The following is a 26,774-nucleotide window of genomic DNA, read 5'->3' as shown; positions in this document are numbered from 1 at the left end:
AACTTGCCAATATCCTTTAAGCAAATCTAATTTTGTTACAAACTTGGCAGAACCGACTCTGTCAACACAGTCTTCCATTCTGGGTAACGGGTATGAGTCTGCTTTTGTTGCTGCATTTACCTTCCGGAAATCAGTACAGAACCGTGGAGTTTCATCAGGTTTGGGCACCAACAAACAAGGAGAACTCCAAGCACTGGAGCTCGGGACTGCAAGACCATTTTCTAATAAGTAGTCAACCTCCTTCTTCATTAAGGACCGTTTTGTAGGATTTACTCTGTATGCTGACTGTTTTATGGGGGAATGATTACCAACATCAATGTCGTGAGACAGAACAGTGGTGCGAGATGGAATGTCTGAAAACAGTGTGGGGTTATTTTTGATTAAATGCCTGATGTCTGCTTGAGCAGCAATATCCAAATGTTGCAGGTGGGCTTCTAAATTCTGCAGAACTTCAGAGTTTTGCAATCTGGTGCTTGGTGACATCTTTATACAAAGACCATCACCTTCAGGAGCATCTGCAGGGGAAACAGAGGTTACAGTGGCGACAGTAGGGGGCGCCACAGTGTCACAACGTGTGAAATATGGCTTTAGCATGTTCACGTGGCAAACTCGTGTTTTCCTTCCCCGGTCTGGGGTACCAATTACATAATCTGTTTCACTTAACTGTTTTTCAATAAGATATGGACCAGAGAACTTAGCTTGCAGGGCAGAAGTGGGAATGGGAAGCAAGACAAGCACTTTGTCACCAACTTGAAATTGTCTTTTAACAGACTTTTTGTCATATTTTTTCTTCATTTCTCCCTGGGACACAGCCAGAGACTCACGTGCTGCTTCGCATGCTCTGTGCAGTCTCTCTTTAAACTTACCCACATAATCTAACACATTATCAACCGGACTACCAGCCTCAGACAGAAACTTTTCTTTTAACAAGCGAAGAGGACCACGCACAGTGTGACCAAACACTAAGTCAGCAGGACTAAAACCAGTGGATTCCTGCACACTTTCTCTCACAGCCATTAGAAGGAATGGCAATCCTTCATCCCAATCTTTCCCACTCTCAAGGCAATATTTCTTCATCATGGACTTCAAGGTCTGGTGAAAACGCTCAAGCGCTCCTTGGGACTGTGGGTGATAGGCACTGGACGTTCTGTGTTTTATGGACAGAGATGCTAAAACCTGAGTGAACAGTTTGGAGGTGAAGTTAGTTCCTTGATCTGTTTGGATATATTTTGGCAAACCAAATGTGGAGAAAAAGTTCACAAGTGCCTTGACAATTGCTCTAGCTTTGAGAGCGCGTAATGGAATAGCCTCTGGATAACGAGTGGCGGTGCACATCAACGTTAACAAATATTGATGACCAGACTTTGTTTTTGGGAGTGGTCCCACACAATCAATAATGACATGTTCAAATGGCTCTCCCAACACAGGAATGGGCTGCAAAGGAGCAGGAGGAATGGTCTGATTAGGCTTCCCACTGATTTGGCACACATGACAGGAGCGACAAAATTGGGTGACATCGGATTTAAGACATGGCCAAAAGAAATAACGCAGGATCCGACCATACGTTTTCTTTATTCCTAAGTGACCAGATGTGTTTTCATGCGCTAAACTGAGCACTTGGGAACGGAACTTTTGTGGAACGACCACCTGCTGAACAGAATTCCACCCTAAATCACCAGCGGCAGGAGGATACCAGTGCCGCATCAGAACGCCACTCACAACACTGTATGCACGGGGCGTCTTCGACTCTGGAGCAGCTGCAGCGGTAAAACACGGAACCAGAGTCGGATCACTTTTCTGAGCTTCAATAAGTGTACTCCTATCCACATCTAAAGCTAGCTCCGCCTCAGCGGGCAGCAGTTTATCACTCACATGTTTCTCTGTTTTGACTGCAGGACCCTCAGAGTCATCGGACTTGTCCTTTTGCGCAGCAGGAGACAAAAATGAATCAGCCAAATCTAACACATCTGCAAACTTACGCGACTGTGCGCGCGTCACCGCGCACGCAGGAAATACAGGGTTGGCAACAGCAGACACAGCAGAATTACAGTCGGGAACAGGTGTATTAACCACCTCAGGTGTGGGAAAAACTTTTTTCCCTGCCAAATCGTTACCAAGGATGAGAGCGACACCTCTCACCGGCAAAAGTGCACGTATTCCAAGCCGCACCGGACCAGAAACCAGAGGTGAGCGCAAAAACACTGTGTGTAACGGCGCTCTCAACGTGCTCATTTTCACTCCCCACACAAGTGCATCAGAACCACAAAATGAACTGTTTGAAAAAGGCAACACGCTCTGCAAAATGAGCGACTGAGTGGCTCCCGTATCACGCAGAATTGTGATCGGAACCTCATCCTCCTCCCTCCCTGTTAAAGAGACTGAGCCTTTTAAAATGAACGGTTGATAACACTCATCGATCTCATCATCACGTTCACCAGGGCTGACCGGAGGCAAAGCAGGAGCTGAATAAATGAAACCCACACTTTTTGGAGCGGACTTTTTTGCATTCTTATTTTGCTCTTTCCGAAGGAGAGCGGGACAGTTGGCGATAAGGTGCCCAACGTCATGGCAGTAATAACACGCACGGTTTTCAGTGACATTACTGGCGGCAGCAGTGGGAGATCGCGGGGAGCTTTTGGATATCACACTTGGATTTTTACCGCTAAGGACTGGGACATGTTCACGACGGACCGACGGAAAAGCAACGCGGTGAGTTAAAATGAACTCATCTGCGAGCACCGCAGCTTTGGACAGGGAGTCAACTTTCTGTTCATTTAAATAAACAACAATTTTGTCCGGTACACATAACTTAAACTCTTCCAACAAGAGCAACTCCCGGAGTTGTGCATAAGTTTGTACCTTGCTCGCAGAACACCATTTATCAAACAAAGTTGTTTTTTCTCTTGCAAACTCTACATATGTTTGGTTGGCAGATTTTTCCCACGAGCGAAACTTTTGGCGATAAGCTTCAGGCACTAATTCATATGCACGCAAAACTGTGGCTTTAACAATGTCATAATCAAGGCTTTCATCTATGGACAAGCTTGCGCAGACTTCCTGCGCTTTACCCACTAACTTACACTGCAACAAGAGACTCCAAACATCTTTGGGCCAATTCAAAGTTGCGGCGATGCGCTCAAAAGCACTGAAATATGAATCTACTTCTGACTCTCGAAACGGCGGAACCAGAGCAATATGCCTGGCGACATCAAACTGCTCAGAAGCAGCAGTGGGAATGTGTGCGGACACAGGAGTGGATGTTCTCTGAGGAGCAGGTCGTTCCAGCTCCAACAGTCTTACGCGAAGGTGCATGAGCTCAACCTCTTTGGTTTTAGTTGCAAGCTCCACCTCACGCAGACGGAGGGCAAGCTGTAGATCCTCAGCATCTACACCAGCCTGAATCAGCGCAACTGGGTCAACGCGCGAGGTTTGGGTTTCGGTAGGAGCCTCCGCTCCCAACGTCACCTGACCGCTGAAGGCTTGTGTGGACGTGGCAGCCTCCGCCTCCACTTCCTCCTTTAAACCTTCAGGTGCGCCACCCCGCTGAGGCTTAAGTGTAATTATTCCTCTTTTTACCAACTCTCCTGATAAACATGCCATAATTTCAACTTTCTTAGCATGTATTGGCACAGAAACATTAAAAATGTTTGCAATCAATAGTAAATCTGTTTTAGTGCATCGCTCTAATTTTTCAAGAGTGGGATTCTGTGCAAACTCATCCATGTCCATATCAAAAACTCACCGTCGCACACTAGGTGAAAACTGCCAACCAAAAATATGAATTAACACACTTACCAAAAGACGCAAGCACGGGCAGAAACTCACAGCAACTCACCTGGAGATTACAAAGAAAACTCTAAGGCCTAGCCAAGTTGTACCTGAAAAGTCTTTGAAAAGAAAGCGGACGAGCCCCCAATTTATGTTATGCCCCTGGTCTAGGGGTGCAGAGGCACAACACAAAGAAAGGCGGAGGAGAAATTACTATAGATAACAGGCAGTTTATTGCCAACAAAAATCGTACTTTTTATAATTTACAGATAAATTCACAAACCAAATGGACTATCAAAAGAAGCCTGGCTTCAGGGTGGACTAATGGCCAAAACAACAAACAAAACAAGCTATCTGAAAACCCCAAAAAGTAACTAAACCCTGGTAGGAACATAAATAAACAAAAAAACATTTACTAAGCCTACCTCCCTAGGCTAAGTAAAACAGGAGAAAATAGTCAGTAACAAAAATGCCAGACCACCCCTACTGCTTCTAAAGAAAACAAAAATACTTACAATATTTACACAATCTAATCCGAATTACAAACAAACAAACCAACTCTCACTAAGCTAACTCCAAATCTCTATGGTCTACAAATTTCAAAACGATTTACACTCAATACATTCAGCAACTACACAGTGACGCTTTCAGGTACAGCTGAGTTTGGCCGACACAAAGTGGACTCCAGTCGCAGGCCGGCAGGAAGAATGGGTTTAAGTACTGCCCAGCTTGATGGTACAGCCAATCATCAGCCTCCAAGTCTTCCAAGGGATGCTCCTGCTCACAAACACAAAGATAGGACAGAACAGAAGAGGTCTCACTCTGTCACAGAAAAACAATCAAAATATTTACGGCAGGGGCCGTAACACCAACGCATCTGTGGAAAGGGTGTTTTTCCTGATGGGTGTAGCATGGACTGATCAAAGGAACCGTTGTTCTGTGGAGCTTATCAGAAGTGAAATCCAGGTCAAGACCAACTTTGGATACACCTTTAAGGAGTTCTACAGCTATGCACTTAAGGAGAAGACACCACTAGAAGCTGCACGCTCCAGTAAAAAGTATAAAGTCAAGTGGAACACACAGGTAAGATAAACATTGTCTTAGAATATTGGGAGCACTTAGCTAGTTTTGTGCTAGATTTTAAGACATTGCTGTATTTTTGTGTTTCACCAGGTGCTTTCTCTTGTGCTGAAAGTGCATTGTTTGTGTGGGTAAGACCTGCCAGTAGTTGCTGTGATGGAGAAAACTGAAAGACTTTTGATGGACAAAATTATAAGAAAGAATATCAGCATGATATGAGGACATGAGGAGGTCGTTTGTAATTTTTATGAGAGTGGTTTCTGTGCATGTCCAGATATCCAGACTGTAAGTGCTCGTAGAGGGAGTTGTGAGTTAAGTGGGAGGGGAGTTGAGATGCTACAATCTAGAATTTTGTGGTGGACCAGATAGATTGTATGGCTGTGGAATCATCGAAGTGGAAGCTCCGACGAGATCCCCGATGGGTATATCTCTGGCGAGGCAGGAGGACGATGTCCAGGTGCAGGTGTAGCGTTACCAGGCAGAACCAACCAAAACCAAGAATCAAAATGTCATCATTATGAATCTTTTGTAGCATGGTGTAAGTATGCAGGCCTTATCTTTTGTAGGCCAACATGTTGGCCAACATTACTTGAAACACTGAGCTTAAACTACATTCGTATTGCTATTGCTCCAGCGGAGAGTCAGGCAGCGGTGAGGGAGATTAATTGGAGAGAGGCAGGCAAAACATCAAAGAGTTAAAAACAGCTGTTATGTCCACTGACTTTCCTCTGGCCTCGTTTTGGAAGAGAGTGAGTTCCTGAATAACCCGCACCTGAACTTTCTCTGATCAGTGGAGCTGTATAGCAACCCCCACATGATATTGGTGGTAACAGCTTCCTCCAATACTCAAAGCTGAAACACTGTCTTAAGAGTCAACTTATCAAACAACACTCTTCAATCTCCTCAAACAATCGCATAACTGAAAAAAAATTTCCTTAAAAAAAAAAAACCTCTTGAGTTCTGTTAAAAACTGATGGCAACCAAAAATAAAAAAATACATCTAATTCTCCATAAGGTCCCACACAGAGTTCACTACACTGAAGAAAAAAATATTGCAAATGACATTTGCAATATCATGCCCACTCATTCAAACATTCTGGACAACTGTTACTCATAAATTATCCTCTACTCTGCTGCAGCAGCTTTCCAGGCTCCACTTCTGCATGTCTCTTGGGAGAACTTTCCTCGGTCGAACTGAAACTCAACCACAAACAACTAGCTTTGATCGTCTTAACAATCACCAAGACAACAATTCTACTCAAGTGAAAAACAGACACAGTCTCAGCATCCCAGTGGCTTGACCTACTATCTGCACACATCACAATGGAAAGTCTCAAAGCAAAAACAAAAGCTGACCAGGTTAACTTCATTCACCTCACCCATCAGTCCTATGGACCGACCAACCCTGTTAACACAAAAACAGTGCAATCGCCCTCTCACATTCATATGCTTTACTGGTAAACAACTCTGCCAACGCAAACCTCACATCAAACCCACAGCCCTAACCTATGGATGAATTCTGGATACATAATATAATAATAATAATAATAATACATAAAACACATGTTATTACTCTTATTATTACATTTCATCACTTTTACTTATTACTACTTATTATTGTTGCTGTTATGTTTTTAGCAACGTAATTCCATTAATTATTAGAGCTATATTTTCTCCCTCTCTCTCTTTTCTTTTTTCATTTTCATTTATGTACTTATTGATTAACAAATGTATTCATTTTGCGTTGTTTATTGTATTTATTTGTGACTGTGGGCTGCCACCTCAGCACTCTGCGCTGACAGAACTGGCTCATACCAGGAGGTTTGCTGCTATAAGGTCTGAAAATGGACCTACATCTTGTCATACTGTCTCACTTTGTGTCTCTGCCTCTGTCCCATGTTAGTTCACTTTACACCAATTACTGCAGCCGGCCTTATCAACAAGGCCTGGACAGCTCTTTTCATTTTGAAATAGATATATTTTTACTTATCATTATTATTTTACAACATCTTATTGTGACTGTTATTCACCAAAATACAAAGGTAAATTTCTGTTGATGTTGGAAACTAACTTCACAATAAATCTGATTCAGATTCACAATGGGCGTACGTTGGAAACACGACCTGGTTGCAGCTGAGGACCTTTGTTGCATGTCATGGTATAATGGATGAAGCAGCATTATTCTCTCTCTGAGTGCTGCTGGGAGCGTGTCGGATTATGTGAGTTTTCTGATTTTTTCTGCTTGTCTTTCACTTCACTTTTTGTGTAGTAGTTGCAGTGTTGTTTGTTCACTTCAGTTTTTGTGTAGTAGTTGCAGTGTTGTTTGGAGAAAGTGTCTTGTGAAGGGGTCGGCTTTGTTTGTGGAGGCGGCGGCTGCCGGTGCGACCGGTCAGCGTGGCTGCGGGCTGAGGATCCAACTTAATGCACCAACACGCCATCAGACGTCCTCTGGCTGTCCCGTGTTCGGTTGAAGAGTGTAGTCTAGCTGTAGGTGAGACTGTGGATATGTCAGAATGAGCAGTGCTGTTGGGATTTTTCTAGACAGTACAGAGGAAGTCAATCCGAGATGCTCTCACCACCGTCTCGTCACTAGTAAGTCCTGCTAAAAGGTCGTTATTTCTAATGTGACACCGTTCCTGAAAAACAAGAGGAAAACAGTGGTGACTGTTATCAGATTAAAGACAAAAATACTGATCACACCGTGATTAGAGTGGCAGAGTCAGTGTTGTGTGATGAGGAAGTCACGATTGATGATGACGTTTCAGTAAAAGTGTCAGTAAAAAGGAAAAATCCAGAAAGCAAGTCAAACAGCAAACAAGCTCCAAACAGATCAACCTGACGAGTTCTTCCTCTCAGTCAGAGGACAGATTCACCTTCATGAGGAAACTCAGAAGGCTCGAGACTAATTAAATACAATGATTTCTTCTTTTCATCAAAAATAATGCACTGGCCAACCAACCTTTACTGAACAAAAGCTTCATAGTCTCAAAAAGTCAAGTTTCAGTGAGTGAACGATGGTGAAGCTCTGTCTGTTTTCCTCTGACCTCACACAGTCCTCTGTTCCTCCGTGTTCCTCTTTGCCTTGTTTCAATGCAGCTTTAACATGTGTGACATAAAGCTGAGCTCTTTAAACATTACTGGTGCCTGGGAGGATGTCAAGAGAGCTTCTCTTTTCACTTTGCTTCATGTTAGGAAAGTAAATGTCATTTTTCTGCCAGCAGTGCTGGAGTTGGTGTCTTGTATTCAGCAGATTTTTTTTTACCCATTTCTTGTGTCACTGAAGAAATTCTTGTGTGTCACTTGTTGAAATTACAAGCTGTGTTAGAAAGTGTAGAAGTGTCTTTCATTAATGTTTATCCTCCAGCCGTAGACACAGAAAGGGTTGTGTTTGTAAGAAGCATCTTAAAAATGTTGAAACAGTGGTGGTGAAGGATACATATTCCAGGGCCTTATGTTGAAGTTTTTTGCACAAAGTACTGGTGATACAGAGATTGAAAGTTTTGTTTATGCATTATTTTAGCATTGTAGTTTTATTAACAAGGTTTTGCAAAGTAACACATGACTCCTATGAGAATAATGTTTTTATTCTTCTGCATGTGTTGGAACTTTGAATTATTTATTGCACTGAACTGAAAATGTCTTGTTCATTTAAAGAAGGGTTTGGTAGGCTACAGTCAAATCAAGATCACTGTTATCACTTTGACACATTGTTCGCCTCAATTAGCTACATTATTTATTCCTGTAATCCACTTTACCATTGCAAATATCCTTTGAATATTATTGGTAAATAATGATAATCATCATAATGTGTTGTCACTTTTCCTGATACAAAACCATTAAGATACTTGTCCTACCGGGTTGGACACACTGTCTACCAAAATACGTAACGCTCTAAATGTAAAGTGCCTGTCCTACCATCAAGTGTTTTCATCTTTAAATACTTAAGCATAAGTTATACAGGAGGAAACATTTTTTTATGCTGCATTTTCAACCTGCCACAAATGCACAGATGATGTTGTATTGTGTACATACGTCAGATCATGCAGACCCTCCGTGAATATGAAGACATTTCCTCTTTCCTGGTCAAAGCTGAAGGGCAAACATGGCAGCATTTCTGTTTTTGTAAAGATTTGTTTTATAGAAAGATGCTCAATTTACAGTTAAACTGCAAAATGTAACATGTTACATGATAAACATTTTGAAATGTGCATGCAAAATAGATTTCAAAGCAAAATGAAGAAATACTTACATGCATGTACACATACTTGTAGAAAAAGTTAAATTATGCATTAAATTAAATATATAAACAAGTGGAATAGTGCTAATGACATTGATAATAAACCTAAGCTGTCATAGTGGAAATATATTAAAATAGTGACAATAACAATAATAACAATAACACCAATAAGAGAGAATATTAAATAAGTATAGAAATAAATATAAATATATAACAAAAACTAAATACATAAAAAAATAACATTTTGAAAGCAACACTCTTAAGGTGTTGTGTTTTAATATGTGTGTAGCAGTTGACAGGAACAAGTGTGGAAGCAGCAGAAATCCACTGGCAGGCCTTGAACACACAAAGGGAAGAGACAATGCAAACCTGTTACCCTGAACCTGGAAAACAAAGAACTTTGGGTTGAAAATAACATTTCTTCAGTAAGAAGCGCCACATTTTCATTCTGGTGTTCAAGATGTTTTAATATATTAACCTGAAGCTAAAATATTAACATCTTTGCTAGTCCTTGTTAAAATAGAACAGCATATACAGGAGAGAAGTAACACAAGCCAAGGAGGTGCTGATCACTGGAAGTGAACTTGAGAGTAGTAAAAGTGTTGCACGCTCTGGCTCCACATACATTACTTTTCTTAGATGACAAATCAGCCCTCAGGCCCTCAACTTCCGCGATCATAGTAAGACCCAGTCAGTGGCCTGAAAGAGGCAACGCCATAGTAATACATCTGATGGTGATCAGATAATCATGTTCCACCTGTAGAGTGAGAAACATCGAGAGGCCTTCAGCAATTCAAAATTGCTTTTTAAATAATAATAGTGACAGGAACTACAGCCAATCACATAACTGCAAACAAAGTGACGAAGACCATCTCGTGCCTCATGAGGAGATTTAAATATTAAATACAAATTTGGTTAAGTACTGTATGTTACCAAAAGTTAAAAAAACATGCATTTTAAATAAAATTCCAATAGATGTATAGAAAAAGGTACTCTTATCTAAATATCTAATAAATATAGAGGTACATAACAGAAAACACTTCAAATCATAATCAGTGACTGTGTGTGTCACTTCTTTTCTACTCTCAAAATCAAATAACTACAAGAGAGGATTCTCAATAACTTTACAACAGAACACATTTCATTCACTTTTACAAACCACAGTTGTTCACAGTGGCGTTTTTGCTAATCCAAGTCTGTCTCATGCTTCTCTTCCCCACAGAGGTGACACGTGTCTGTCAGGTCAAAATGACCTATTCAGGTAACTTTAGAACAATTCTGACAACTGCACAGCATGCTGACAGCTTTTTAAGGACAATTCTTTGGATTGCCTAAACATCCCGTGGTAGCACATTACTCAGCAGTCTTTAGGAGGAGAGTGGTGGTGATTAGGCAGGGGAACAGACAGGGAGCGGCATGGAGGCTGGTGCACGGCAGGTGTAGAGAGAAAAGCAGACTGAGGCAGGAGAAATGGAAGAAACGAGGAAAAAAGAAGAAAACACACAAAGGGCAGTAACTGCTCTGGGCTGATGTCAGATCAAAAACAGAACTTAATCCATGAGTAATATAAAAGTCCACAATATAATCATGCACAAACTATCCCAGAAATCACACAACCTGAAGTACACTCAGTCCAGTCAGAGGTCTGAGAGCCTCTGGTGGACAAGTGGAGAATGGCAACCAAGCAGCACAGAGCCATGTTTTCTTTAAGACATGTACAGAGGGGTGAGAAATTAAAGGAAAACCTGGGACCCTAGACCCTGAAGTGAGGGCATTGTCCCCTGAGAGGGAAGTGTCAGTGCACATCAATACAAAGATGTTCAGAGTGATCCTCTTTATCCTACCAAGAACAACATTATCAGTCCAAGTGTACGCTATTGGGAGGTACTGGACCTATTTCTCTGACAGATTCTAGTTATTTCACTAAAATAATAATAGTGATCCTATAAATTACAATACATCGTTAAAGGTGAACGCAGTGATTCCCAAGCTTTTTGGTTTGTGGCCCCTTACAAACAAATCAGTGTGTATTTGTACACACTGTGTCCCCTGGTCTTGTTTCAGATGTCTCTGGGTTGTTTGCAGATACACCAGAGATATTTGACGTGGTTTCTAATAAATAAACAATAATAAACAGTCTGAGGCTCAAAGAGGTAAAACTCTCCAGTCATTCACGAAAAAGCAAAGATAACAAAAAGTTCTGATCTAATCCAAATTAAAATGAAATGGCAGAACAGTTTCTTTTCTTTGTGTTGATTGTCGTGTCAGCTTGAAGAATAAAAAGCACAGCTCTGTGGACTGTGGCAGGCTGCGTTCCCTGTTTCAGATGTTGCTGTCTGGAAAACATCTTCTAAACACATGTTCATCCTCAGCTACAGATACAGGAATGAAGCCGAGAGTGAAATGTCAGCTGTTTCATTTTGTTTGGGGTCCTCATCTACCTCAGCAGGAGCAATAAGATATGAAAAATCTTTGATTCTTGGTACTTTGATGTGATTCTGATATTAATCAGGATGATGAAGGCAAGATTGACAGTCAATTACAGTTTTTTGTCTCTTAAAAGTGCTTTATGTTCTGTTGTTTTTAAGGTAAATTATGTTTCTGCATTAATTAATTTATTTTTATTCATTTTTTTCCTGTTTTTCAAAATACATTGTCATTGTTTTAAAAAAAACGTTTTTGAGCTAATAAAAATAAAATTCTCTCTCTCACTGAGGGAAGGACACAGACGAGCCATTGGCACCACAGAGCAGTGCTGAAGCTCAACTCTGCCTACATCTGCAGTGAATGATGTTTTATCTGAAGTCCTCAATGATTTCTGCAATCATTCCTCTGCTAAGACTAAAGACTGAGAAAATGAGAGAATGCTTTTTTTTTTTTAACAAGAAGTCCTTCACATTAACTGACAAACACCTCGTTTGTCACATACTCTTGACTGTCTGACCTTTCTTCCAGTGTCTTTGAATTCCCTTAAACAGACAGTGTGGCTGTCTTTGTACATCTTCATCATTTAAAGCTGATTTTTTTCAAGTCCCACTAACTTTTCCATAATTCCTTGTGTCTTCTTGTCCTGTGTGAAATCCTGTGTGAAGTTTGATGTAATGTTAGTTCATTGCAGTCCGTTGAAATGATCCTCTTGTTTTGTCAACACAACATGAGGAATAAAAAAAAAGGACGGTGGTACAGATAAAGACTTGTTCACCCTCGTTATGACTGATCATCTTCATTATCACTCCCACTGCCACTGTCATCTTCCTCTGTGATTTTTTTTTTTTTTGACTGACAAGACAAAAACCTATTGTTTCTTCGTTAAGTACAGTAGGCAGCCACATTTTATTGCGTAATATAATACATAGTAGTAAAGCTGTAACATATGTACATGATAACCTTAAATCTTCCTCTGGCTGCTTTCCTCTCATCTCCTGTGTGACTTCCTCTTTCAAACGCTCCTCCCCTTGTATGAAGACATTCTCCTTCACACACTGCTTCCCATCTCCTTCCCTTTGTGGCTTCCATTTCTTGTGCGTCTTCCTTTGCAAACAAAATAAATCAGAATGATGATCTGATGTTACATCATTATTTACTAATACAGCTTTGGATGAGATGTGATATTAAGGTGATATTAGAGTACATATTTGATTCTTTTGTTTTGATGTGTAGAGGTTGTATTCATTTTCATTTGTTTTTTATGAATAACTCCTCTGCTGTTTGCTTTTGATTTAATCTAATATGACTGCAATGATACCACTTTGATGCCTGGTCTGTGAACCGGTCATTCTCCCAAAACCTTAACAATTCAATTTCACTTCAATTCAGTTTAATTTTTATAACCTAAAATCACAACAGGAGTGGTCTCAGGAAATTTTCCATATTGAGTAGTTGAGGAGCATCCTCTTTATCTACAGAGAACCAACAATTCCCCCAAGAGCAAGCTCTTGGTGACAGTGACAAGGAAAAACTACCTTTTAACAGGCAGAGACCTCAAGCAGAACCAGGTTCTGGGTGGGTGGCTATCTGTCTCAACCAATTGGTTATATAGGGGTAGAGAAAGAGAGAGGTGTAGTAGGAGAGAGAGAGAGAGAGAGATGTCCTCACCGTCTTGACCACAGGCATAGCAGACTTTACATTCTGCTTGTAAGTCACATTGTACAACAGGACCAGGACGATGAACAGTTTTGATCAGTCTGCCCGGCGCAGAAGCTAAAACTACAGCTTCCATATTGCAGCAACAGCCAAATGTGGCCAAGTTGCACCAGAACGTCAACCACAAAGTTTGCTGCATTTTAAATACTACAATGCTACAAACTATACAGAATCACTGTTAACACAGAGCTGTTATCTTAAACTTCAACAGCATTATATAACCTGCATTCCATCAAGTCCCAACCCAAACTGAGAAACACTAAATAAACACTAACATGCGACAGGTAACATCGTATTTAGAATGTTTAACAATTCAAGATTTAAAACAGTGTAATGTGGTTGCATTACCCTTTTTTTTAATGCATTCATCTGTTCACCCCTTTCTCCCTCCCTGAGCAGGTCCTCTGCACGTTTGTGCTCTGTGGAAGTCAGGCAGGTGTTGGAATGCCTCAGTAACACAGGGCTGAGACAGGATGTAAACACTGATCAGAAAAAGGAGGAAAACTGCAAATGCAAAGGCATAAAATGGTTACAGTCAATGAGAATGGACTCTATGTGAGGACTGTGACATCGCCACACCATTGTTTAGGCTGTGCAGACTTTCCCTGATAACCCTGATACATATTCTGTTTGAAAGAGTTGGAAGTCTTGACATTAAAATGATAAAATCACTATAAAAATGCAACTGCACTGGTTTTTTGTTTGTTTGTTTTGGGTTGATTCGATCATAGTGGAGACTTTAATCACAAAAACACCATTTTCCAGCTTCCACCGTCTCTGCTCGAGGCTGCCGGACGACCTGCTCTGTGTGTTTCCATTTAGCTGTGTGCTTCCTCGCTGCCCTCGCTCACTTCTCTTCCTCGTGTCTCAGCTCGTGCCTGCAAGCATGTGAGAGAGAGATGTGAGGAAAAGACACGAGGATGAGGAGCAGTATTCATCAAACGGTGAGTCCTTGCTCACTCCAGCATCTTTTTGTTGGAGAAGTAATTTGGTAAAAGTAAAACGCTTGAGGCCTGATGACTGTTCTAATACTAATTAGACAGTATATATGTATGGGGGAGCAGAGCATCGTAGAATGTGACTGATAGAAATAACACAGACAATTAAAATAAGGTTATAACTGCCACGTGACAAAGTAGGAAGCAGAACTATAAATGTTCTGAATAATATCTGCAGCCTAATTAGTTTGTGACGGTCAACATCAACATCAAACAGGTCAAAAACAAATTTTCCTTCAAGAAGTCACTTTAACAGAAACTGAGTAATCTATCATAGATGTTATTGGTCTTCTTCTGTTTTCGCACCTTTTTGTTTGTTTGTTTTTCTCTATTTTTTGTGTGTTTTCTTTCTTTCGAGGGTTTCTGTGTTTCCATAATGTAATTCCATGTTTTTTGTGAACTTTATCCAGGGCTTACACTTCATTTATTTAGTCTCAGTGATACTGTGTGATTTTTTTTGTATTCTTTGTTGTTGCATCAGTGAGGACCAAAGGAAGACTAGTGACCACTTTCTGGCAGCTAATGGGGATCCTGTAAAGAAGAATAAAGCTGGACAGTTAACAGGAACACAACCCTGGACGAGTCGTTTCTACACACATCATCCACTCCAACCACCTCCTCACAACTTCTGTGTGCTAAAAACAGGCAGCAATGACATTTCCAAAAAACATTCAATAGATAAGCATTTTTCTCACAGACATAGTTGCTGTGATGAATTGCACTACAATTGCAGGGTTGCATGTTTCCTGACTTCCAGGAGGTCTCATGGCCTTGTGTTCACTAGATGAATCCACATGTCACATGAGAAAATAAGAATCTAATCTAGTTACCTGACAGTGCTTGTGTCCGCTCGTGACATACAGTATTGCAGATCTCAGGACAGCTGGTGGACTTTACAGATGTCTTCTTCTGTAATAATAACGAGCATAGTGTGATGAATTGCAGGCTAATAGAGAGAATGTTAGTGCCAAAGGGCAGGATTTTCTCAACAAACCAGCCTTTCATGCAGCAGCAGCAGCAGCAGCAGCAGCAGAGGGGGTAAAGTTACTGGATTAAGAAATGTGTAATGCCGTAGGAATGATTGTTACCCAACGATCAGTCATAGAAAACATTTCCCTGCTTCTGTCAACTCTAAATGATTAAATCATGATCACTGAACGTGTGTGTTCTGAACTGCATTTAACAACTAATCGTCTCACTCTGCAGTGTTGGAAGAAGAAAGCTACTGCAATCAAAAGTTGAGTAAAAAATTAAACTTTTATCTGTACATTACAATCACACATGCTTCATGTCGCAGGTAGCTCACCTGTCACACCTCACAGACCATTCTGGTGCTTTTTACTTTTCTGGATGTGTTTTTCCAGACATCTATTGGTTTCTATTCATCTGTAAACCTGTAAACCTCTTACCTCCCCCTTTTCTCCACTGCTCTAATCTCATTTCCTTTTTATCCCCTCCACCCCCCCTCTCATCTCCCTATTTATTTACTTTCTGCTTCTTTGTGTTTCTTTTCCTGCTCACCTCACCTCCTGTCTTTTTGGTTTCCTTTTCTCTTCCCTTTTCTCACCTTTCTTTTCTCCATCGACTATCCTCCACTCCTCTCAGTTGTTGTCTCCTTTTTGTTGCTCCTCTCTTCTTTTTTGCTACTTTTCCTTCCTCTCCTTTCCCTCTTTGCTCTCCTCTCAGCCTTTGCCTTGCGTCTCCTCTTCCCTCTTTTCCTCTCGTCTCCCTTTCCTCTTTTCTCTTCTCCTCACCTTTTCTCCTCTCTTCTTGTTTTCTCTGATTCTTTCCTCTTTTCTTGTTTCCTCCTCTCCTGTTGTTTCCTCCCCTTCGCTCCTCTCCTCTTGCTTCCTCCTTTCCTGCCCTCTTGGCTCCCCTGTCCTCCATGTCTTTCTGTGTAAATTCACTTAGAGTTAATTGCTTGCAGCAGACTTTTCTCTCAGTCTATCACGCTGCTTTCCGTCATGTGATGACACTGTGTGAGCTTCTTATCGGGAGCTTGTGGACTGCTGTTTGGTGGAGTAGAGGCCCAGCGCGCTGCACATGAACTGGCTTGACCACTTTAACCTGCAGTTCCCGGAACCCTGTGTGACCACGCCTGCTACTACAGCCATGAGATCCTCTGCAGAGTAAAGAGGAACCCTTCTACTGTTTGCAGTTTGAGTCTGGGTGTCAGAGATCTTAAATGGCTGAGGAGGTTTTAATTCCGTCGTCAGGGAAAATCACATCGGTAAGTTCAGGCTGACTGCATGAATCATTCAGATCCGGAGCCAGGGCCGTCAGCTGACTGACCCCACATTGTTTTATAGACTGCAGCAGCTAATAGCATTTACTACCAGCTTTCAAACTTGTAGCCCTGTACCTGGGACAAAGTAGATCAGTAGCTGCACTAAATAAGATCTTATGAGATGTGAATCCAAACATTCAAATTCTAAAAGTTACAATGATAAGCAAAACCTACACTTGATTTGATTTGATTTGAGTAGAGAAAAAAATGAGGACAATTTTTTAATCGTGTTGTAGAAGGTGGGTGAACTTACTGGTCCTTTGAGTAGAGCAGTGTTGCTAATATACACTGGACTGTACAGTTGGAGGACAGCCTATGTGAAAAAGCAATTTGAACCTACTTAAATTCAACATATGAGTCTCATCAGACTTCATTGAATTTAGAAAGATATTTTGAAAATTGTCATCAACTGTAATAGTCACATTGCAATATTTTTATTAACTTTTCTTTTCTGTGTGTTACACCATGTTTATTTTGAATAATTTGTTAGGATTAACATAATTCATATTTTGGCAAATGTCATGTTAAATAGCCAAAGATAAGTGTTGGAGTCACCTTGCCTTGTCCAGACCTTTGTGAAATCTACCCCCATCTCAGTTACACTGCTTTCATTCAGGCGCTGATCACCTTTTTGTTGTCAGGGAAAAATGAGATATAACCTATGCTATATTGAATTTTTCTTCTTCATATGAATCTTATTGTTGTTTATGTGGAGGATAATGGTGGGAAATTAAGCTTGGTTCCCCATAGACTGTACACTGATTCATGTGAGTGTGGACAGCATGTGCAGCAGTCTAGTAGATAATGTGAGGCAGAAGCATGGAGAAGATCCCCATGGATACAACTTTTAAGCAGTCATACTGGATGACTCAAGATGTTGACTGACTAGTTGAATAAGCAAAGACTGTAGGCCTAAGTAGAACGCTGATTGAGTCCTCGCTGTGCAGTGGCAGTATGATAGGTAGGACAGGCAAAATGATGCTTGTGATAAAAGCAACACAAGGGTTTCATTACTCAGTTGACTCATGAACCTTTTGGCTGATGTAAGATGTATTTTTTTAAGGTTAGCTAGATTTTCTGACACAGATGTATTCTGTCCTGATGCCACATTCCCATGAAAAATGACAAATCTGCATGACAGAGGAATCAATGAGGGAGCAGGTCATTGCGGATGGATGGGTGAACAAAGCATGTCATTTTAAAGGTGGAGGCGTCCGCTCTGTTCTTGTTTTAGCCATGCTTGTAGCATGACTTTAGGAATCAGGATGTTGGTCTGTCAGTCAGTCTACTTTGGTGCAGACTTTGGTGATTCCTGACTTTTCATGTGGTGGAATCACATGGATTGTCTGGAATGGCCGTGATCAGCTACGGTGGTCGGTCGCAGAACGCAATACACCCAGGCCTGGTGGAATCTGTGGGTAACCCCTAAACTCCACTGAGCAAGGCCCAGGCACACCCTGTGCAGACTCCTGAATGCATATCAACAATAAACACACTAAAACAGACAAAAAAGAAACAATTTAACTATGTAGCCTACTTACTCATGGTAGAGGCACAAACATCAAGGAAAAACAAGCAAATCAACAAAATGGCAAAAAGGCAAACATTGACTGCGAGTCTGTGCAGGGCGCAAAAACTGGTTTCCTGTAGAAAAAAAAGTCTGATGGGCCTCATGCCCAAACATCACCCTCACCTCAGCTTTACTTTGCTGACTGCTACATAAAGGACACACTACTTCCTCCATTTGTGTGGAAGGTTGGTACTGAATGTAAATATGAGCTCAGTTGTGGAAACTTCCAGGTTGGATGTGATTGACACTTTGCATGGCAGCCTGTTCCATCAGTGTATGAATGTGTGAATGTTGACATGTGCTGCAAAGCCCTTTGAATGGTCAGTAGACTATATATATGTGCTGTATAAATGCAGTCTATTTGCCATATTGTTTTTTTTCTTTAATATCAAGTCAGATATTAGAGTTTTTAGAAAAATCTCAAATTTCCTGTTTGCAGAAAAAGTGTTACAAGAAATGTTAAAATTAAAAATTACAGAAGCTTGGGAAGTGATATGTGGTTTGTGTATAATAAAGAAAACTATAATTCAGCCATATATAGTAGTATAGAGTATTCTAAAGTGGACCAAGGCTCATTCTAATATTGATGTTCTCCAAACTCCTCATATAATCAACATAAGTGCCTTCCAGCTATAAACTTGATCATTTCAGTTTAGTTTCATGTCATGCGTTTCTTGGTTATATATTTCAGTATTTGGGCCACTCTTTCTCTGCGTCACTTTCTAGCTATTATTTTCAGATTTTTTTCTGGGTTCCCCTCATAGTTTATGCCTTAACATTTAAAAGTTTACTTGTATATTTCTTTTATTACCAGATACTGGTCACACTATGGAGAAAAGGTCCCTGTCTTTGCCTTTCAGCTCCTTCAGAATTGGCAGCCAGCCATACCCTTTGGTTTGGTTGTAGTGAGGAATGTGAACAATGCCAACAAGAAAATTAAGAGCCTCATTCCAAATTAAGATCTCCACTATTTAACAGCAACTGGCATTTTCTCTACAAAGGTGTCTATAAGCACAGGGCTTAAACAAATATGGTAGCTGAAAAGTAAGGCTCAGATTTCTTATCAGAGAACTCATTATAGAAATCTGAGGGCCTCAGTGTGCTCTAAAAAAATGCTTGCTTCTTATGTTGGAATCTTCAGGGCTGCTTATCACAATTGTTGTAGCTTTCTGAAATTAACAGTTTGGCATCACGCCCACTTCATACTGTGGTTGGTCAGGTGTGGAGGTGTGGAGAGGGAAACGTAGACAGGGTTTGAACTCTCTCTCAAGCTCAAGTGATATAAACCTCTTAAAAGTTATAAGTAATATAATTATACCATCAGTAATTGTGAACATGCAAACAAATGAATGATTAATGCATAAATAATGAAATAAATAAATCAACTGTTTGTGTGAATGAAGCTTGTTTTCCCAAAACTTGGCACAAGCAATCAAACTTTAAATATATAACTGCTGAATTATTTGAAAGCTATATTTACACTCGCATTCTGCGCAATAATGCATTTTTCTCCAAAAAAGATATCTTTTGATAAGCTTATTGTGCTCAATGAACCCCTCCTCCCACATAATGTGTGCTTATGTTCTGCCTTAACGCCATCTCCTGGCAGTTCCTAACTGGCTAGGATACCTCTGGAGCTCCCCTAAATATCAGCACAGATAAGAGTGATTTCCTAACTCAGGAAAGTGAATCCAATGCTTCTACTTGTCCTAAAAGCAGGTTGAAATTTGTGTCATTCAGAGAATTTTATCTAGTTAGGAGTGATTTAGCTCTCTGAAACACTTACTGATTTCAGTCTGATTTATAGCACAAAGCAGAGACAGGGCACAGTTGTTGGCACTTTATAGGACAACACATGGTGAAAGGACAAATGGCAATGTATGTTACTTTTAGCAAAGTTATCACATTTACTATTTAAGAAGATAAAGAAAAAGGTAAATTTAGCGTGTTTTAGAGAAACATTAGCACTTACAATACAACATGAACCAGTCTTCACTGGTTCTGTGGATGAAACTTACTTTCAGTATTCTGCACTTCCTCACACATCCCTCTCACCCTCTGTCTGCAGCAGCTGACTGGCTCTTTGTTGGCAGTGGCATTCCTTACCTCCTTCGGGAGCTCCATGCTTTATGGCTACAATCTGGCTGTGGTCAACTCTCCTGCTGTGGTAAGACACACACACACACACACACACACACACTCCAGCGCTGGATTATCAACCAGGAAGTGGCCAACTAGTCTGGGGCCATAGACCCCAAGGGCCCCAAAAATCCCAGATTCCCTGAGTGTCAAGAGATTTTTGGTAATTTTATTAATTGCGCTTGTACCACTGGACTTCAATATCAACTGAGACAGACCCTGCAGTTTTATGTCATTTTGCTGGGCTGTCACGTAGAGGAGCTCTGTGCACACTTGGTACATGCTAAGCATTTGATTAAATTACTACAATGTGGGCTGAACAGCAAAGTTGCAGCCGAGGAAGCAGCACAAGGCAAATAATTTTCCCTGTCAGTGCCAGACAGACAGCCAGTCTCTGACATGGGTGATTAGTGATGATTTCGTCCCAGTCAACAAGTCACAGAAGGTTTTATCACCAAAGTGTGGTGTCGTGTGCAGTTTACAGGCCAGTCATCCCTGCCCACTCCCCCCATTTCCACTTTTAGCCTCTGCTATCAATTAAAGAAAACACTTCAGTTGTTGCAGTAACATCAAAAATGAGAACAGCATGTGCTCAGCCCTCATGGGGATAAAACACTGTTCCTGGGAGTACAGTAAAGAGCCATCCACTGGTGCAGATTACTCTTCACATACTTTTGTTGATTTTTTTAATACATTTTTGCAGGGATACACTATCGAGAATTGAGCTATGCCATTCTCCCACTGCTTCCTGCTCATTAATGTGGCCTCTCCACTCTCCAGCATCCCATTGGTGTTTTCCAGTGCTACATCCCACAACAGCTTTTTGCATACTGTAATATCTGCTGATGCATCTGTCATGTGACTGGATGAGTGCCATATGTAATAGGCATACATCTCCATTTCCATACTGCTTCACTCCAGGAAAATGTTTGCTCTGGGGAGGTTTTGAGAAGTGCCACTTTCCTTTTCACCTCTTCTTTGGCCCATATGTATGGATTTCCAAGTGTGCTGAAACTGTGTTGAATCCTCTCAGAAACAGGGGTAAGGCCCAAATATCTCTTGTGATTTTTCTGCGCCTCACTGTCATCAGTGAGATCATGTTCCGACAACGGGGATAAATTCAGTGCTGCGCTCTGCCTGGATTCATGGACTATGAGTGCATGTCTGCCTGCCTTAATTTGAGGCTGTAAATGCAGTAGCTTTGCAGAATCAAGATGGAGCACAGTGGAATCAGATTTATTTTTGGGGGTCTCACAGGCCTGCCTCCTCAGTTCTTGGAGGAGGCAGGCATGGGTGTTTAATCCTACTAGACAGCACTTGTTGCCCTTTTCAACAGCTAGAGGGCTGAGGAGCTCTGCATTATGTCCTCCAACCCTGCTGCTTGTATTTGAGTGGGGATAGGGGTGCAATGAGGGTGCTGGACTTTCAATTCAAGGACAGTTCATTTGCCTTTAAGTCCAGGGTTGTTCACCTGCAATCCCTTTTCTCCCATACCTGGATGAGGGGAGGGAGGCCTCGCTGTATGTCCTGTACATGCGCTCAGCTTCTATAATGGCACAACAGCATGAAATCACCATCCGGCATCTCAGCTTTGTGTGTTGAAACTGTGTCATGGAATAACAGGGTTGAACCCAAATGCTGACCCAAACAACAGCACTGGTGCAACACAATAAATTTATTGACTAAGGTGACAAAACAAACACTTACAAACTGGGAGTCAAGTGAGAATCAAAACCACAATCAAAAGTCCCACAACAAATCCAACAAGCTGGCATGAGTGCAAAAGATGAGAAATTAAAACCTCTGGAGGTTTGCTTGGAGGCAGGTGACAAAGGCCCTTTGGAGGTCTAGCAGGTGGCCAAAGACGGAGGCGATGTCTGCAGAGAATCGTCCAAACAGAAGAACAAGTTGTGTGCAATAGATTCTGTGTCCTTTATCTCCTCCAAACTGGAACTAATGTCTGCTGGGTTTATGTTTATGGTCAGTTCGTACTATTTACGGTTGGGCCAGACAGCAATTGGGCCTGAGTTGCTACACGTATGGACTTGGGCCCAGCTGGGGGTTCATCACATCCCTAATGGCCTTGACTGCCATCAGAGGTTGGGGCATGTACAAAGTAGAAAAAGTAGTTACCTGGATGTAACTGCAGTCTTGTTATTACTTGCAGATCCCTCAAAAGAGAGCCCACTAACAGGTGCGGCGCTGTTTTATAGGGCATGTATGCAACCGCCTGATCGGGCTTTGACTGCAGTGATCTGTCTACCAATAGCGGAACTCCTTTTTTGAGCTCCATGTGGAACTGGAGTTGCATCCAGGTAACTATTACTTCTGACGAATGTGAACTGCATGACATCCTGGACTTTTTGAAATGGAATGCAGCTTCTGGCTCAGCCAGTGAGGATGAGTGCACAGTCCAGACTATTCTGTTCAACACCACGCCTAGAGACAGCTAAAATGTCCACCTGAGGTTTTAATATATATATTTATAAAATATTAAACAATGATTCATTCACTAGCTCAATAAACTATAGCTCTAATAAGTCTTAGATGTAAATGCAATTGTAAAAGTTTATCCCTTATCCATATCAACAGATGCTCTCTTCTAATGCCATTTTTGTATATTTTAGCTGTCTTTTGCACTTTACATCATATATCTCTCATGTTGTTATAATTTGACCAAATTAGACACAGTTTGACAAATGATTTTCATACAAATGTAATTCAGTTCTGTATAACTCTTTCTCCTGCTACTATTGCTGAAGGACCTGTTCCCTGATGTCACTACAAACAGTCCAACATCATTATTAAATCAGTTTGAAAGAGTCCAAGAGTTGTTGGGTTTTTGCAACTAAATTATGACTGGAATGAAAGAGTCCTCGTGAGATATCTGGGATGCGCTTTTTTCTGCCAGTATTCCTCCTGAATTTGGGGAATTGATGCTGGTCCAACAACTCGTGCCATCACATGGTGAACTGATCAGGAGGCTGAGGTCAAAAAAAGACTTGGAGGATTTGATTAGACGAGGAGCTGAAAATGTCAGAGTGAAAAAGGAGAAAGAGATAAAAAAGAGTGTGTTGTTGGTGGTGCTGTGAGCAGGATATCTGAGCCACATGACACACATAGACAAGGTTTCCTCGCCTATCTGGACCGAATGCTCTCTGATTGGCTCGAGCAGGTCAGGTTGAAAATGCTCTCTACTGGTCTAATACAGCATCTGATCTGAAATGATGAAGCGCTAAGTTCCTTTTCACAGTGGTAGGTGTGGGAATGAGTTAACTACACACTTCCCAGTTTAATCTGTTGATGTTTTTTAAGCCGTGTTAATTTCACCCAAAACGTCAAAGGAATGAGTAAATTTAAGGATTAATGTCAGCAGTCAACCATCTAAATCCTCCTCTTCACTAAAGACATATCACTACATTATGTGACATTACAGCTTTTCCTCTCAGGCTAAACCCTGAACTTCTTCTAAAGTCTGTTTCAGAATCACAACAAATAAGGCAGCTTGCCAGGTAATTGGATACAAGTAAGAGGGAGAATGACGGGATTAATGGATTAAAAAACTTATTTTTCATCACACAGTAGACAGAATATTTTTCATCCAGGTAGCTGGAAGAATCTTTGAGGATTCTTGAAACACAAACAAAACAGCAAAAACTGTTGAAATGACCTTGTGTGTTTTTCAAACATTGCCAGTTACTTATCTTTTAGACCAAACAAATGTATATATCTGTGATGTGAATGGATGCTATTACACAAGAAACAATAACGGGGCTTAAACTAGAGTATTTTAGTGAATCGAGCTTCTGTGTGATTCACTGCTCTGCAGGGGAGAGCACAGGCAGCTGCAGCTATGCTAGGGAAGCAAGAATAATATGGTCAAGCTGAGCACAGCCAGTCTATTGTATTACTGTAGAGCCGACTGACAAGGACACTGTAGGAAATATTTATCCTAAGTTCAATTTGTATTTGCTCATGGGTACTCAATAACAACGACTGATTACATTTAGTGCACGTACATTCACTGTCATCATAATTATATGTTGTTTGCATATTCATGTTACTATGCAATTTAATTTTTTGATCTTAAGTCAGTTGTCCCCAACCTTTTTATCACCGTGGACCGGTCAACGCTTGACAATTTTACCACGGCCCGGGAGGGGAGGGGGTGTACGTAGATTGTTTATATTGTAAATATAATAATAAACGTAAATCACTGTGTGCTCGTATGCAACTTTATTAGCAGCTACCTCGTAGCATTGCGCCAACGCCACTGTCTTTTAATCCAGGCTGCTTGGTCTCCAGGTGGCAGTTTTGAGGCTTTATTGCCTCATTAGAGAGCCGGTCATATGATGCAGAGCGGCGCGGTGTGGGAATCACCTGTCGACAAATCCAGATTTCCAGTAGGACTCCTGGTGTTGTCTGTTAAAAGCTTCTTTTTCTTGGAAGTCGTCGGCCCTTCTTCTGTCTCTTCACAAAGAAACTTTCCAAACACGTCTGTTTTTTACTAATTTTGCGAGCTTGTGGGTTAAATTTGAGCGCTCAAGTAACCGAGAGAATCTGGTCATTTTTCAATACAAAAGTTTTTTCAAAATTAAAAGATGGTTGAGACCCAGATAATAAATAAAACGTAAATAATTAATTATTTCTTGTGCGGCCCGGTACCAATTGATCCACGGACCGGTACCGGTCCGGTTGAGGACCATTGCCTTAAGTGACCTGCAGAATGTAATGCTAACACAGTGAGAGAAGTCTGAAGTGTGTGCTGCTATTTGCTGTATATTCAGTTAATAAAAAGGCCAGCAAACTTCAGATAGCAGTGATGTGCAGTGGAAAGTGAGTCAAAAAAGCAAATATTGCTGGGACTGAACATGGACTGAAGCTCAGTGTTAGGAGGAGTTAAACGTGGGCATAAATGAGAGTGACTTCTGTTTTTTGATTCAGTTTCTCCTGAGAGCAACTTGCACTATCACACCTATCACATCAGACTCCTGTGACTGCTACTGATCATTGATGATATTATTGATGTGTGAGCGGGCCTGAACCCATCTGGCCCAGGCTTGGGTACCTTTTCTCCACAACACTGTGAGAGTGTGGAAACAAGTAAACACCTTTTCCACTGCCCTTCTGATAGACACCTGAATGACACATGACCATGGTAATACATAACTGTACATAACAAATATGGTGAGAGCTGTAGCCTGAGCATGATTAGAAGCCATTACAGTTAATTTGCAGAAATGTTATCACTGGCATATCTTAACATACTGTTCTTTTTTCCACATGCAGTTGACGTCACATTCCTTTGTGATTAATTCTTTCATGACTGTTAACTCAGGAAACATGACAGTATTAGTCGTTTAAATGCTAAAAGAGCATCTTTGTCTACATTTGAGGGACACGTGGCTCACAGGCAGTATGAATGCTGACTCTCTGTCAGGAGCAAAGGAAGTATCTTAGTATGGCTTCATTAGAGAGTCAATTAACCCGTGTAGAGGAGGTCAGTATGTGTGGAGACTGCTGTTCATTTCCCAACATTACAGACAGTTGGCATTGCTTTCTTTTAACCATGATTACTGCACAAGAATAGCATGACACACTGAAGGCAAAGCTTTGGTATATCTGTAATTACCGAATTCTCATTCATTCATACATCATGGTTTTCAGTGTTTCTGCCGCAATCTTTTTCTGACCTTCCCTACATCCTATTTCTACTATCCCTTCACCCCTCAGTACATAAAGGACTTCTACAACAAGACAGCAGTGAGTCGTAATGGAACAGGACTCAGTGGGGAGACCCTGACCCTCATGTACTCTCTCACTGTGTCTGTCTTTGCTATTGGAGGTCTGGTTGGCTCCCTCGTCGTGGGCATGCTGGTCACTCGCTTCGGCAGGTAAGACATTTGTTTTCACAGACTGTTCAGCAGAGGATTCTAGATTCAAGACCAGCATTGACCATTGACCAACAGTCAATGTCAGTTTCAGTTGATATACTCCAAAACAGACGTGTGCAAATAGCTGAGCCACACACAAACTGCATTTTAGTGCTACCCTGGGTGTCTGCGTACGGGGGACATGTTCATGTGTGCAAATGGCATGTACAGTCTGTGCAGGTGTAGATTTTGGACTCTAGAAGCCCACACACGCCTTTTACATACAGTATGTATCTTTAAAGTCTAGCAAGCTGATCCTTGGTAGATCAGTCGTATCTCACATTGGCCAGACAAATTTCAACATGATGAGTTTCCTGGGTGGCCACATTACAGATGCAGCGGTACAGTAAAGTCCAATCTCTCAAACCACCCACACATGAAAGCAGCTGACAGTCGGTCCGTTGACTCGATGCTCTGCCAAGCTGGAATTTGTGCACAAACTTAAATCCAACCTACAAATTGCTCTTTAAAATATCTAAATCAGTCTTTCGAAAGAAAAAGTGGGCTACATCCCTAAATTCTACAAAAGTTCTGATTTCTCAATATATATTGATAAAGATCGTAATGTTGCCTCCTCAAACTGATTTTGTAGAGCAAGAAGAGTTTGACACTAAACCGG

The 26,774-nt window shown here is 41.2% G+C and overlaps 1 protein-coding gene across 1 annotated transcript in view; it reads left to right on the top strand.

Annotated features, from left to right (window-relative positions):
* The first annotated feature begins 16,341 nt into the window (after positions 1–16,341).
* slc2a15a (solute carrier family 2 member 15a) overlaps positions 16,342–26,774 on the top strand; it is a 29,214-nt gene continuing 18,781 nt past the window's right edge. Inside the window, exons 1-3 of the mRNA XM_041947561.1 lie at positions 16,342–16,456; positions 20,152–20,250; positions 25,956–26,116. Of these exons, the coding sequence (XP_041803495.1) occupies positions 16,412–16,456; positions 20,152–20,250; positions 25,956–26,116 (305 nt within the window). The 5' untranslated portion in view covers positions 16,342–16,411. The remainder of the gene's footprint in view (positions 16,457–20,151; positions 20,251–25,955; positions 26,117–26,774) is intronic.

The sequence above is a fragment of the Chelmon rostratus genome, chromosome 11, assembly GCF_017976325.1.
Source record: "Chelmon rostratus isolate fCheRos1 chromosome 11, fCheRos1.pri, whole genome shotgun sequence".
In the NCBI taxonomy this organism is placed as follows: domain Eukaryota; kingdom Metazoa; phylum Chordata; class Actinopteri; order Chaetodontiformes; family Chaetodontidae; genus Chelmon; species Chelmon rostratus.
The sequence above is the reverse complement of the archived record's forward strand: the minus strand, read 5'-3'. Positions and strand labels throughout refer to the sequence as shown.